The sequence below is a fragment of the Dipodomys merriami genome, unplaced genomic scaffold, assembly GCF_024711535.1.
Source record: "Dipodomys merriami isolate MVZ:Mamm:240054 unplaced genomic scaffold, mDipMer1.0.p SCAF_7, whole genome shotgun sequence".
In the NCBI taxonomy this organism is placed as follows: domain Eukaryota; kingdom Metazoa; phylum Chordata; class Mammalia; order Rodentia; family Heteromyidae; genus Dipodomys; species Dipodomys merriami.
The window spans coordinates 55,330,253-55,345,890 of NW_027206290.1; the positions used below are offsets into that span (position 1 = coordinate 55,330,253).

Sequence of the window (15,638 nt, forward strand, 5' to 3'; positions counted from 1 at the left end):
TGAGGCATTCTATGTCCAGTTCCCCAAAATCAAGAGCACTATAAATTACTTTATGACTAAAGATCTAGAGAGGCTACACCACTACTCCCTGCCTGGCACTGGCAATCCATCCTCATGCTGCCCAGCACTCTTAAGAAACAAGTGACTCCACCTACACATGTCTCAGTGTCGCCAGGCAGAGTAGCCAGCCATCAGTCACTACTATATTGAGCTGTGTTCCTCTAGTGGCTTTACCCTGACACATCTGTAATTGTGTGGAGAAGGCACTGGGCTCTGGGGACACTTTCATCATGACACATATGGAGGAACGGATGAGGAGACAGGGCATTGAAGAATGAGAACAGCCTCATGTGTGACCTCAATAATCAAGCCCAGCCATCCTGCTTCCTGGCAGCTGCAGCATACCGGTTGCAAAGTATTTTTAGACACACTGTGCCAGGGTGGTCCAGAGAAACCAATGCCTGGAGCAGATGAAAATGGCAACAACAGATTTCCTCTGGTCCGGCAGTTCTGAATTGTCAGTGTGCTTACAGAGAACACAGAGACCTGATTAGAAACCTAAGTCTACTCTATTGTACTCCACATCCACACATGCCAAGAGCTCGGCTGCAGTCCTGGGTATCCCAGGACTCTGAATTTTAGAAAGTGCCCTGGGAGATCAGATGCTGAGAGTCCGTGGCCCACCCTTTGAGGAACACTGCTAGAGCTCACTGACCCCGGTGAGGAGATGCAGTCCTCAGCTATCCAGCAGCTGCAGTTCTTTCCGTCTTTGGTGAATTGAAAAGCCCTGATATATCTCTCCCCCCCACACTCTCTCTCATACACATACACATACATACACACACACACACACACACACACACACACACACACACACACGTACACACGCAAGCTCAAGACAGTTTGTGAATCCCTAAAAGCCCATCTAATCCTCTGATCCTGATCGAATTTACACTTTGCTCACCCATCCCAACATTCTCTGAGAGACTTAACTAGATTTAAAAAGACAAACACCTGGGCTGGGAAGGTGGCTCAGTGGTAGAGTGCTTGCCTTCAGCTGAAGAGCTGAGGGACAGCACCCAGGCCCAGAGTTCAGGCCCCACGACCGGACCCCCCCCCAAAAAAAAAAGACAAACACCTTTTTAGTCATTAGATTGCCCCAAACCATACTATTTTGCATACACCTCTGCATATATAGTTAAGTCTTCTATCTACTGTGCATATCTTTATTGTAGCTACAATTTTAAAAAGCATTCTGTCATTTCCAGTTTATTTTTTTTCTCTCTCCATTACTAATGGGGATGTATGAACCGGTTTTCAACAAAATAATAAGAGATGGCAGAATAATTTTCTACAATTACTTAGGACTATGAAGATCCTGATAAATTACCTAGAAGCTAAGAACTGCTAATTAAAATCTTGAGCCTATATAATGAAGTCATTGCTATGTTCAATGTACAAATCCATACAAAACAATCTTTATCTCCCTCCCTTGGGAATAAAAAGGATGCTGTTAATCTTTGACAGAACATCAGTAAAGTAAGGCGTTTGTTTGTTTTAACACAACCACAAATTAAATTAAAGATTAAAATAACTAAAAACATGCCCAAAACAGACACCGGAAAAAATTAAAAAGTTCTTAAATTTTAACTGTACATTTAACATACATTAGTGTCCTGAGCTTTGCTTTTGTGTAATTAGAAGTGGTTGTTTTTGTGTGTCAAAGGTAGAAAAAGAGCAGATCATGATTTTAAAATTACTGTCCAAATTCCAACAACAGAGAATAAACTTTGGTTACTGTAATTTTGTTAATATGTATTGTGGGTTTATGAAGGCAGATCTATTAGTCCATGGGTCCTTAAGCAGAGAAACACAGTCCTATGTCCATAAAAGACAGAGGACTGATGTAGGACACCCACTGAAATAAAAATTAGTTAAAAGGCTAAAATAAAAGCAAGGCTTAGGGGCTGGGAAGGTGGCTCAGTGGTAGAACGCTTGCCTTGCATGCCTGAAGCCCTGGGTTCGATTCCTCAGTACCACATAAGAAAAAAGAAAAAAGCCGGAAGTGGTGCTGTGGCTCTGTGGCTCAAGTGGTAGAGCGCTAGCCTACCACTGAAGAGCTGAGGGACAGCGCCCAGGCCCAGAGTTCAGGCCCCACAACCAGACACCCCCCCCCAAAAAAAAGCAAGCCTCAGCTGGGTACCAGTGGCTTACGCCTGTAATCCTAGCTACTCAGGAGGCTGAGCTCTGAGGATCACAGTTCAAAGCTAGCCTAGGCAGGAAAGTTCATGAGACTCTTATCTCTAATTATCCACAAGAAAACCAGAAGTAGAACTGCAGCTCAAGTGGTAGAGTGCTAATCTTGAGCTGAAGAGCTCAGGGACAGCACCCAGGCCCAGAGTTCAAGCCCTACAACCAACCAAAAAATAAATAAATAAATAAATAATAAAACAAAAAAGCAAGCCTGGCAGGAAGAAGTCAGTCTGTTTGGAACAATTGGTAGGCTCCCTTTCCTACCTGTCAGTCACTTCTACATCCTTCCTCTTCCCCTGGCACTGAGTAGCCACAGTATAGCCTGACAATTGCCCACCTTTCCTGGTGAGAGATCTTCTGTGTAGCAGGTTTGGTCCCAGAACTCAATATCACCAACACACACCCCAGAACACCATAACAAAGGCTGAGCATCAGTACAATAAAAACTCTACAATAGGAAAGGTTCCCACTTGGGGTTTCAGAGACACTCCAGGATAAACAATACAAGACTAAGTCAACATTTGTTCAATAAGCTGATGTGACAAAATAGAATAAATGACAGGACCTGGTACTATTTGACAAAAGACTTACAAACATACTTCTCAGGCAAGTCAACAACTTTGAGCCACATAAACTCAAAACTAAGACCAGCAGAAACTGGGAAACTAGAATCCAGGGTTCAAGAATTTTAGAAGAGTGAAAAGAGAAACTAATCTAGTTAAATAAACCTTCTAGGAGAAAATGCAAACTGATTAGCACCCATGGAATCCTCCCTTCTGTTCAGATCACTTCTCATTAACTCTGTCCCCAAAATGAAGTTACAGCAATGAACAGGCCATTTGGACCATGCAACAGGGCCACCTGTGTCCTAGTCCATCCTTTGTGTCACCTGGATTCCACAGCATGTATTACTGAAAGGGCTGTTCATGTCACCAGAACTATAAATGAAGAAAAAAGATGAATGGAGCTTTAGGCCCTATATGCCCTGCTCTGCCTCGATCTCTACACAATGTAGCCACTGGTAAAACAGGCATGCCACAGAACATGCACTAGGCAACTGTCAGGCTATATCCTCCAGAACTGTGCTCTTACATGAACAGCTCTGGTTCAGTGGCTCTGCTAGTGCTACTACTTCCTATTCCATTCGGAAGTATGTCCTTCAGAGCAAGAACAGAATGCTCTTTTAGCCTCTTCTTACTGGCACGAAATATTGTAGCCTAAATATGTGAGCCTATGTGACTGATACAGCCATGAGAAACACACACGGCTACAGTGGCCAGATACAGAAAGCAGCAGAGATCTGGTTAAGGCAGCCAACCCACTGGTTGTCCTTACCAGCCCAGTCTTCACTAACAGCAGCCTTTTTGCCCATTAGTAAAGACCTGAAACTCTTGAAAATATGAAGCTCCCTGGGTTTGAAGTACAGTTTGAAAATACCTTCTCCTCTCCTCTTCCTTACTCCTATCTTTCCCTCTCGACACCTTCTCACCCCCCTCCCCTCCCTAACCTCCTCTCTTCTCTTCATCCTAAGAACTAGTTGAAGCCTGCAGTCTCCTTGGAGGCTTCCCCAGCTAAGCTTGGCAGAAGCAATGTCACTTAGAACCCAGGACAGTCACAGACAGCTCAGCCCATGGCCACAGCACATCAAGGCCCCATTTCTAGCCAAGTGACAACACACAGGCACACTTATAAGGCATCACAATGAACAGGACCCAGGAGCATATGCTTTAGGAGTGCTGGGTGTGTAAAGCAGACATCAAGACAATGTGATAGTGGCTGGGAGGAGGGCTTTCTTGGAATCGGGAGTAGAGACTTTCCTCCTCCAAGGAGAAGATGCTGGGAAGATCTGATGAAAAATAGCAAAAAAAGAGTGTGCCCACCTAAGAGGAGGCAAGAGCAGGTACAACATTGGGAAAGAAAAGAAGGAACCTCACAGGACAGACAGGAGTGTGGCAGAGGTATAGTCACTCAGATATTGCTGTGTTATCTACACGCTTGTGGAAAGGTGTGAAGGAAGAGCCGGGTCTGGATGATCCGTGACCATGTTCATTCCCTGTCATTGACCTTTCAGGTTTATGTTGCCCTAAATCCATCCTTGGAGCAGCAACTGAGGGTCAGTATGTTTTTCTCTCCTTACCATGTTCAACATGCCTAATATACCAGAAAGTGTGCATGCACGCACACACACATACACATACACACCTCTACATATTGTTTATCAAAGATAGATTTAAAAGGCTATATTCTATGGCTATAATCAAGATATCTAATAACAACAGATGCTGGAGGGGATGTAGCCAAAAGGGAACCCTACTGCATTGTTGGTAGGATTGTAAACTTGTTCAACCACTCTGGAAAGTAGTATGGAGGTTTCTCAAAAGACACCACATAGAGCTCCCCTATGACCCAGCAATCCCACTTTTGGGCATTTACCCAAATGATCACAAACAAGGGTACACTAAAGCTACCAGCACAACTATGTTTATCGCAGCATTATTTACCATAGCTAAGCTATGGAACCAACCCAGATGCCCCTCAGTAGATGAATGGATCAAGAAAATGTGGTAGATATACACAATTGAATTCTATGCCTCCATCAGAAAGAATAACAGCACCCCATTTGTTAGGAAATGGAAAGACTTGGAAAAAATTATATTAAGTGAAGTAAGCCAGGCCCAAAGAAACATAGGTCCCATGGTTTCTCTTATTTGCAATAACTAGTATATGTCTAGGTCAAGCAGAAAAGGTCAAAAGCTATGTACATATGACCATATAAGATAAGGTTAAGTAAAATGAACCCTAAGACAGGGACCTACGTGGGTTTTTTTGTTCTTACTATTGTTTTTAATGTACTTATAATGTACTATGTGATTTTTTTTTCTTTTGTATGTTCTTCCCCCATTTTCTTTTGTATATTCTTCCCCTGTTTTCAATGTATTTGATTCTGGTGCCCTCCATCTTGTATATACACTTTTCTAATTTGGGAGGGAAATGGAAAAAACAAAATGCTTAAATAGGTATACAGGTTGACCTATTGTAACCATGTACAAGACACTATGTTGAAAACAAACTTTGCAATTTGTGGGGGGTAGGGAAGGAGGAGTTGAGGAGGTGGGAAGGGAAAAGATGGTAGGGGAAAAACAAAGGAGAAGGTAACAATGCTCGATACGAAATGTACTCATTACCTTACTCATGTAACTGTAACCCCTCTGTACACTATTTTTACAATTAAAAATGTATTTTTAAAAGCCTATATTCTACAACTAGCCCCAAAAAAAACATTTTTATGTAATACAGAAACTTGCCAAAAGAACCATATTTCTGTAACATAATAGTAACTGTTTGGAATATAACAGGGAAATAAAACACTTAAAATTAAAAACTAGCTTGACAAAAACATTTATTTATCAGGAAAATAAATTTGGCTGTCCTCTCTTATCCCCACAAAAGCAAGCCAAGCAGCTGTCAGCTTTAAAAAGGAGCCCTTCTAATGAAAAGGAAAGGTGGAAAGAGGCCATAGGTAGAGGCTGAACTAGTCACCAAGACCCTTTCTGTGCCTGTTCACTGCCACCTACTGGAATGCCAGAAGACACAGATGTGCATGAATTTCTAGGATAAGGAAAATTAAAATTGAAAATTTTATGCAGTTAACAGAAAATTCCTTTAAGATTCAAAAATAACTAGATGTCTTTTGTAACCTAACAAGTCAAAAAATTCTGTTAAGAAATGTTATTTTGAACGAGCTTTACAACGTCGGTGCGGGGGGGGGGGGAAAGGGGGGTAAGGAGAAGGATTGGGATTGGGGGGGAGGGGGGAGGCTGGGAAGGGATGTGAAGGGTAAACAAACGAGGAGGCTGCAATGCTTGGTAAGAAATGTACGCAGTATCCTGCCCATGTAATTGTAACTCCTCTGTACAGTATGTTCACAAATAAAATTAAATTAAATTTTAAAAAAAGAAATGTTATTTTGAAAAAAAAAGAAATGCCGTTTGGGGTTTAATTCTGGAAGTTCTGATTGTTTTCTTGTATGTTTCAGGTGTACAACATGATTTTGGGGGGTCTGGAACTGGTACTGTGTTTTAAATTCATCCTTGATCACCTCACTTGCTTACAGCCAACACTCTACCACTTGAACCATGCTTCCAGCCTGGTCTTTTGCTGGATATTTAGAGCTAGAATCTCTCAGACTTTTGCCAAGGCTGGCTTCAAACCTCAAACTTCCAGGTCTCAGCCTCCTAAAGCTAAGATTATAGGCATGAACCACCAGTGCCCAGTCTTAACATGACATTTTTTTTTTGGGGGGGGGTCCGGTCATGGGGCCTGAACTCTGAGCCTGGGCGCTGTCCTTCAGCTCTTCAGCTCAAGGCTAGCACTCTACCACTTGAGCCACAGCGCCACTTCTGGCTTTTTCTTTTTGCTTATGTGGTGCTGAGGAATCGAACCCAGGGCCTCAGGCATGCAAGGCAAGCACTCTACCACTGAGCCACCTTCCCAGCCCCTCAACATGACATTTTAATATACACAGAGTGAAGTAAATACAGTCAAATCACATATTCATCATCTATACCAAAAGACTACTCTTAGCAATGTCCAGGATACAGGATGATGTTCACTAAAGCCCACATTATGCATTACATCTCTAAATTTACTTATCTTAGGTAACATCTTTATACCCTTTAACCTACACAAGAAGGTGATCATTGAAAGATGGGTGAGGATTCCAAAGGCATAAGGTATTTCCAGAAAAATATTTAGGATGAATAAAGGCTTGCTAAATGCATGACTCAACTGATACAGCACCTGCCTAGTAATCACAAGACCCTGAGTTCAAACCCTAATAACACACACACACACACACACATACACACACACACACATGAAATTAAGGTTTATAATGCAGTTAATGATATTGTATCCATGTTAATTTCGATGTCTTAATCAATGTGCTACAGTTTATAAGACATTAAAGTTTAAAAAAAAAGTCTACATTTCATGTGAATTTTTCACATTTTTTTTTTGTTGTTGTTGGTCCTGGGGCTTGAATTTAGGGCCTAGGCACTGTCCCTGAACTTCTTTTGTTCAAGGCTAGCACTCGACCACTTGAGCCACAGTGCATCAATAAGAAGAAAGGTTCCGATTCAGTTTAAAACAAACAAACATAGCTTAGCTATATGGTTCAAAGCCAGCCCAGGCAGAAAGTCCTTGAGATTTTTATCTCCAGTTAATCATCTGAAAACTAGAAATGGGGCTGTAGCTCTAAGTGGTAGAACACTAGCCCTGAGTAAAAAAAAAAAAAAAACCTCAGGAACAGAGCCCAGGCCCTGAGTTCAAGCCCCATGACCAACAAAGGAAACAAAAACAAAAACAAAAAATATACAGTTTAGTACCAGTTACACAGCCAACTTTCTCATGTGTCACCCATGTGGCTACATCTTACAAGAGAGGAAGCAAGGAGACAGGAACAGGAGCATCCCTTTAGTTACTACTTCTCTGCCTTCCAGGCTCAAGTGTCTCTATCAAGTGTGTGCATTAACTAAAGCTTTTAAAAGAATATTAAATAAGACTACATATGTTTCAAAGACTTTCACACACCTCCTTTCTCTGCTTGCCTTTTTTCTTCTGAAAGCTTACAGAGTTGGCAGTAACTCCAAGTCAGAACAATGAGGATTTACAAAGAACCTTGGGTGGCTCATCAACCCACACTTCGGACAAAACATTTCAGGTAAATAAATGGTTCTGAATGGGTGAATCAGCCAGAGCTGCTGCTCTGCTGCCACCTAATGGCAGGTAGATGCTATAGCACTTGACCCAGGAACTGGAACCCAAGCAAATGACATTTTCTTCTCATGATTCCAGCTGGCTATATACTCAGGAGTTAAAGCACAAACATGCATTCTTGGGGAAGAAAGATATTAAAATAAATATGAGGTTACAATGACTAATGTATGTCCTCCATATCAGACTGAGAACTACTCAGTCCTTACCTGAAGCCAAGACATGTTGCTGGTACCCAGGAGACTGGCCCAGGCCCCTGACTTGAGGCTTACCTGCTTTGGGTCAGAAGTAGCAGCACCGGGAGCTGGGGATTCCAGTTCTATAGTCACAGGCCCATCATTCTGAATGTGTACTTGCATATAGGCACCAAACTTGCCATCTGAAAGAACAATTCAAAAAGCTACAAGAGCTGGCAACACAGAGTTACCCTTTCTAAAAAGCACATGCACATCAATAGAATCAGAAACCTGGGGAAGACAAGGCAGCTGACCTTAGGGGAGTGAGGAGAATGCTACAGCCTGCCCAAGACACCTGGGAAGAAAGAAAGGCCTGTAAACACCAGAGGTGGGAAAGAACATAGATCAGATGTCAGGTGCATGGTGGATAGTAAGCTGGCATGCCCACTCCGAGAAACCATGTTAGCACCATATCCAGTAAAGCCCTCTGCCTCCATCCATGAAGAGGCTCTGTGCTCAGGCCTAAGAAGTGGGCTGAGCCAGGCACTGGTGGTTCATGCTGTAATCCTAGCTACTCAGAAGGCAGAGATCTGAGGATCACGGTTCAAAGCCAGCCCCGGCAGGAAAGTCCATAAAACTCTTACCTCCAATTAACCACCAGAAAACCAGAAGCACTATGGCTCCAGTGGTAGAATGCTTGCCTTGAGCTGAAGAGCTAAAGGACAGCACCCAGAGCCAGAGTTCAAGACCAACAGCCAACAAAAAAAGGAAGAAAGAGGAGGAAGAAGGAGGAAGGAGGAAGAAGGAGGAAGAAGAAGGAAGAAGGAAGAAGAAGAAGTTGGGCTTATCTCATGCCGTAGGGCCCCTCTGATACCACAGCTCCTGAACCTGACTTCCATTAGCCTCTGCTCCTACCACAACCCCACAATTTCCACCTGATTCACTCCAACTAGTTTCCTCTCTCCCATGATCCCCAATCTCAAATGGATTTAGCAAAACAGACACATCAACCATTGGTTTTCTTCCATCCACAGATAGTAAGTAACACTGCATTATACTAGAAGCAGCCAAGCTGTTCACCAATTTTATGGGCAAGATTAATCTAGCTCCCACTGGGGAGCTGAACATACCCAAATAATAATGGTGACTCTCCATGACCTCCTATCAGATTAAAGTGGCCGCTCAAATCAACAGAGCTTTTGTTTTACCCATGTCACACTCACTAAAAAGACATCAGCTGGGAAGGAAATCATGTGTTTAATTGCATGCTAAAATTATGGCTACAATTAGTAGCGAATTTCAGCCACAGCAGTCCTCGGGAGGCTGAAGGCAGACTCAGGAGGAAAGGAATTATTTCCGACCTTGAATTTCTGTTGCCAGGATATACAGCACATGCTTCACGGTGTTTATCATTCCAAGTAACGAGAAATTTATTTTCTTTTCCTGTTTTTCTTCAGCTAAGAACAGAGCTATTATCTGAATTTCCATTTGTACACACAATAAATCCGAAGACGTGTTTTAAGAGGTCTTAAAATGGTCACATTTTTTCCAGTCCAGATCAAAGGATGAAGTTCCCCAAGAAGAATTATACTGACCATGGAAAATAAATACTTTTTGAAATAAAGGACAAAACATATCTACAAAACTACATCTGCGCTCATATGGTGATAAAATCAAATTGTTCTTAAATGTAAGTCTCAGAGCTACAGGATAAGCTCGTGTCAAACATGTTTATACCACATGTTTCAGGCACAAAAACTCGCAGCTGGGGTCCAACAGCCATGAACCAGTCTCCAGCAGCAGCTGTCCAAGGCTCCCTGCCAGCTGGATGCCAAGCTCCCACTCCTGATGCAGAATTCACCCTTTACCTGAAAAAAGCTGTTGTCTACACTCTTCTGGACAAGGCTGAATTGGCTTCCATCACTTTCTAAGAAGGCCCATAGCAAAGTTTGTCCCAGGACAAGAGCCGGACAGTTGTCCTGGGATAGTTACATCCAGGTGACTCTGCTTGTGGGTGTGTGCAGATTATGTAGAAGTCTTAGTCATTAAGAATATTCATAGTGGCGCTGTAGCTCAAGTGGTAGAGTGCTCGCCTTGAGCTGAAGAGCTGAAGGACAGTGCCCAGGCCCAGAGTTCAAGCCCCACAACGACAAAAAAAAAAAAAAAAAAAAAAAAAAGAATATTCATGCCTACTACTGGTTATGGTAGTACCTGGGCAAATGGGAGAATGACACAGAAAACCATGCCAGAAAACGCAAGCTATTGAAGCAAAGTAGGGAGAATTAAAGGCATGTACCATTGCATGGTTAGAAGCAAGTCCATGTTCTCTGCTCTCCAGAGCCCTGCTAGGGCTCAAAAGAAGCCCATTGAAGCACATCCCCTAACGTGGCTCTCCTCCACTAAGGGGACATTCTCACATCCAGGCTGCATTTCTGTTCTACTCATTTGTACAGAGACTGAACAAGGAAGGGGAGGGGTCACTACTAGAAATCCCAACATGGGCTATACAGGCTGGGAAAATGAAAAAAAAAATCAAGCAAAAGAGAATGGATATAAAAATCAATACGACAGCCAGGTGAGGGCAACTGGCCAGCTGCAGGAATTTCCTCTGTACCCATAGGACTTGGACTTCATCGTGCCCATGAGCTTGTACATGGAGTCTACAGAGTAGCCCTGGAAGCCTGGCATCAGAGGCAGCTCCATCCTCACATACAGAGCTGCTTCCATACAGACAGCAGTGCTCTTCAGTGTACTCCCTCCTCCGAGGACATGACCAATGCCAGTGTACCACACTGAATAAAGACTCCAACACAGTAGCAAATGTCTGGCTCCAAAGGACCTGGAAGGCAGAGGCAAGGACTCCTGAGCCTTCAGAAGACACCAGAGGCTCCAGCAATGATTCTTCCTGTCTGTCAACAAATGGGGACATTAGAGGCACTGTAGGCACTGACAGCTCTTTCTCAAAGTGCAAGAGCCAGGTTTAGGTGAGCACAAGAACCATGGTCCAATTCCACTCTGCATTCAGGGCTGGGGAGGGATCTGGAAGAGCAAACTGTAATCTTGAGGATTCTCCCACACTCTAGGCTCCCCTTCTCCAGAATTCTGCTGGGCTCCACAGGAGGTTGAACCATTCATAGGAATACCACCTCTAGGAAACAGTCATCTACAGCCCTTCAAGAAGCACTAGAAGGGCTGGGAAGGTGGCTCAGTGGTAGAGCGCTTGCCTTGCATGCATGAGGTCCTGGGTTTGATTCTTCAGCACCACATAAGCTTAAAGAAAAAAGCCAGAAGTGGCGCTGAGCTCAAATGGTCGAGCTTGAGCTGAAGAGCTGAGGGACAGTGCCCAGGCCCAGAGTTCAGGCCCCACAACCCGACCAAAAGAAAAAAAGAAGCAGCACTAGAAGAGGCAACCAAGACCAAAAGTGCCTAATCACAGGAAAGCAAGGGTACTTGTCATTAAGGGGGCCATCCTAGTCCCAAGCCCAATGGCTAAAAATAGGAGGCTTTGTGAAAAACAAATAGTTGGATTATAAACCCCTAAGTCCAAACTTTATCTCAGGTGGGAGACTAAGTTACTCACCAAGCATGGCTTCTTGAGTTCTGGATTTGAAGCAATTATGGAAGTCAGAAGCTAGAAGTGGAACTGTGGCTAAAAGGTAGAGTGTCAATCAGCCTTGAATGGAAAAAGCTAAGGGACAGCTAGCTCCCAGGCCCTGAGTTCAAGCCCCAATACCAGAACAAAAAAAAAAAGAGTGAGCCTTAAAGCTCTCCCAACTTATGGGTTGGAGGTGACTCAGGGTAGTACACACCTGTCTAGCAAGTAAGACCCTGAGTTCAAAGCCAGTTAAAAAAAATAAAAAGTGGAATAGCTTTCCATCTACGAGGATGGCACACACAGGCTATTGTAGTGAGCACAGCCTGGAAGCAGGAGACCCAGGAAGAGGATGTCACAACCATTCAGATGAGACAACAATGGCTGTGCTGCCGTGCCTGCTGCAGTAGTGGCATCCTGTCCCTACGTTCTGTGGGCATAGCAAGGTAGAGGCTAGCAGGATTTGACAATGGACCAGGGGACAAGGAACCATACAAAACTCTGATGTTTTATATCACTTATTAGAAAATAAACCAAGACTAAAATATAAAATAAAGTAAGGAGCAAGGGGAATAAATAAACTACAGAACTAAATTTACTTTAAAAAATAAAAACTCGGGGCTGGGAAGGTGGCTCAGTGGTAGAGCGCTTGCCTTGCATGCCTGAGGCCCTGGGTTCGATTCCTCAGCATCACATAAGCAAAAAGAAAAAAGTCGGAAGTGGCACTGTGGCTCAAGTGGTAGAGCTCTAGCCTTGAGCTGAAGAGCTGAGGGACAGCACCCAGGTCCAGAGTTCAGGCCCCACGACTGGACCCAAAAAAATAAAATAAAAATAAAAACTCTATGGAAATAATGGAGATTGGAGGCATGGTTCAGGTGGTAGAGTACCAGCCAATAAGTAAAAACATCCAATACTGAGTTCAAGTCCCAACCTTGGGAAAAAAAAGAAAGAAAAAGAAAAAACTGAGTAAGGAAAATGCAACTACACTGCAATTTAAAAAAAAAAAAAAAAAGGCTATGACTCTAGAGCTGGGTATGGTGATGTGTACCTGAGGTAGAAGGATTCAGTAGGAATTTTAGATCAGATTGAGTAACATAATTAACCTCTTTGAGAGAGAGAGAGAAAGAGAGAAAGAGAGAGAGAGAGAGAGAGAGAGAGAGAGAGAGAGAGAGAGAACTAGAGACAGAAAGGCTAACACCTCATAAACCTAAATAATAACAAAAAGTCTATTAAATAATCTCCAATATATCTGAAAGTCCAAATGAGGAGACAATGAGAAATGTTAATTGCTCAAAAGGATTTGAAGGGTGCTCAGAAACGAAGGAAGTCCAACCCACATAGCCTGAATAACAAGTTGTGTTAAATAATTCCTGTCACTTATATTGGTCCAGACCATAGGGAAAGATTAAAGGCTTTCCAACTTATTCTGCAAGGCCAGTGTTATCCTAATATTGAAGCTGAACATGAATAGTAAAAAATAAAAATAACAGGCCAATTTCTCATTTGAAAACAGATGCAAAGTTTCTACATGATAATCAATTAGGAAAATCAGGAAAAGATAGTAATAAAAAATGAATGTGGAGCAGGGCACCAGTGGCTCATGCCTGTAATCCTAGCTACTCAGGAGGCTGAGATCTGAGGATCACAGTTCACAGCCAGCCTGGGCAGGAAAGTCCGTGAGACTCTTATCTTCAATAAACCACCAGAAAATCTGAAATGGTGCTATGGCTCAAGTGGTAGAGCGCTCACCTTGAGCTGAAGAGCTGAGGGACAGTACCCAGGCCCGTAGTTCAAGCCCCACGACTAACAACAAAAATGAACGTGAATATAGTTTGCCACGTGGGGAAGAGGGAAGCTCAGCTATCGCTAAGATGATGTTAATATAATTCCCAGGAGAGATGTGCACAAACAAGTAAGAAAGGGAAAATTTTACTAAAGAATGAAAGAAAAGAGTGGCCCAAATCAGTTACACACATGTATCAACTTCTACACAAAAGCATCTGTCCATACAGCAGCTTTCCAGCCTGTCACTCATGAACAATGAAGACACAATCCCACATTGTAATTTCCTGAATTTATCTTTAATAACTTTATTGTATTGAAATGTGATATACAAAGGAGTTACAGTTACACAAGTAAGGAAATTAGCATATTTTTTGTCAAACGGTGTTTCCCCCTCCCTCATTTTCTCCCACTTTCCCTCTCCCTAACTCCCCTCCTTCCCAAATTATAAAGTTCATTTCCAACATAGTGTCTTGTGATTATCATTAATGCATTGGTCCATCCTTAGTCCTTTGTGTCACCATTTTGTTATTCCCCTTCCCTTCCCCAAGTCAGACAAAACATATATACAAGACACAGGGTACCAAAATAAAAACAGTGACAAAGGGGACAAATCGAAGGAAAAAAAAATGAAAGAAAAGGGGCTGGGAAGGTGGCTCAGAGGTAGAGCATTTGCCTTGTATGCATGAGGCCCTGGGTTTGATTCCTCAGCACCACATAAGCAAAAAGAAAAAAGCCGGGAGTGGCGCTGTGGCTCAAGTGGTAGAGCGCTAGCCTTGAGCTGAGGAGCTGAGGGACAGCGCCCAGGCCCAGAGTTCAGGCCCCATGACAGACCCCAAAAAATAATAACTTAAATTAAAAAATTTTAAAAATGAAAGAAAAAAGAAATAACTTCATACAGTACATTTTAAAAAATACAAAAAAAAAAAAAAAAACCTCTTGTTACCTTATCTTGGAGTCCATTTCAATTACCATCATTTTATATGGCCATATACATATAGCTGTTGAGCAACTGTGATCCTCTGCTAGGACTATCCTAGACATATACTAATTATTACAAATGAGGGAAACCATGGAGCCTGTTTCTTTGGGTCTGGCTTTAAAATAATGACTTTAGCAACACAGACCTTGTTAAGATCTATAAAACAGGCTTCTTCTGAAAATTCATTCATGCTGCTAAAATGATATAAGTAGTTAAAAGAGGCAGAAAATTAAAGAAATCCATAGACATTAAGTATTAACCATAAAGCAAGGATATGATCTCCTGGTACCTTCTCTTTGCATGATGAAGATGCAGGAGACCTGCACTTGATGAATGTTCCTTGCAAGGCACAAAGCACCTTCCTTAAGTGTCTGTCCACATTTCTTTAGCTCTTTGACAGCCATGACAGATCAGACTCGGTATAGAAAATACAGGTAGCTCTTTTAACACTGCAGCAATACTTCCTTATTAAATAAAGTCCATGGGTGAATGCCTTCCTGAGCCCCTTACATATGACTCAGAACTGGAACTAGAAACTTGAGAAGAAATGCCCTCTTTCTACTCTATTTTGGACTGAAATTAATTTTTTTTCCTGGCTGTAATAGTAGTGTATGTTCAGCATTCAACTTGGAAAGTGTTTAACACCTCCCGCCAAATGTGCTTTCAACATTTACCCCAAGCCTGGGAGCTGCAGAGGCCACAAATGACTCAAGTTTCTAGGCTCACTCACACAGTCCAGGGGCTCAGTAAAGGCACCTTCAGTTCTACCTCCCTCTTATAATAGAGGAAGAATACTGAAACTGATGCACTAGAATTTTTCCTCTAACACAGTTACTTGAAGAAGAGCAAGAGAGTAAAAAAAAAAGGCCCCTCCCTTTGAGAAAGCACAAGACCAGGAACCATGAAAGATTCGAGGTAGCTGCAAAACACTTCACACTGGGGCTGGGAAGGTGGCTCAGTCGTAGAATGCTTGCCTTGCATGCCTGAGGCCCTGGGTTTGATTCCTCAGCACCACATAAGCAAAAAGAAAAAAGCCAGAAGTGGCGCTGTGGCTCAAGTGGTAAAGCTCTAGCCTTGA

At 42.7% G+C, this 15,638-nt stretch overlaps 1 protein-coding gene and 1 long non-coding RNA gene across 3 annotated transcripts in view; one reads left to right on the plus strand and one right to left on the minus strand.

The window, feature by feature from the left end:
- Positions 1-15,638, minus strand: part of Dtd1 (D-aminoacyl-tRNA deacylase 1) — a 168,738-nt gene that overhangs the window by 132,887 nt on the left and 20,213 nt on the right. The window contains exon 4 of the mRNA XM_070006678.1: positions 8,301-8,407. Coding sequence (XP_069862779.1) covers positions 8,301-8,407 — 107 coding nt within the window. The remainder of the gene's footprint in view (positions 1-8,300; positions 8,408-15,638) is intronic.
- LOC138816684 (uncharacterized) lies at positions 4,021-9,788 on the plus strand. Of its 2 annotated transcripts, none has more exons than XR_011368715.1 (3): positions 4,021-4,211; positions 7,880-7,975; positions 9,662-9,788. It is a non-coding gene; the product is annotated as an uncharacterized lncRNA (long non-coding RNA). The 2 variants fall into 2 exon arrangements; XR_011368714.1 differs by lacking the exon at positions 9,662-9,788 and adding an exon at positions 8,110-8,181.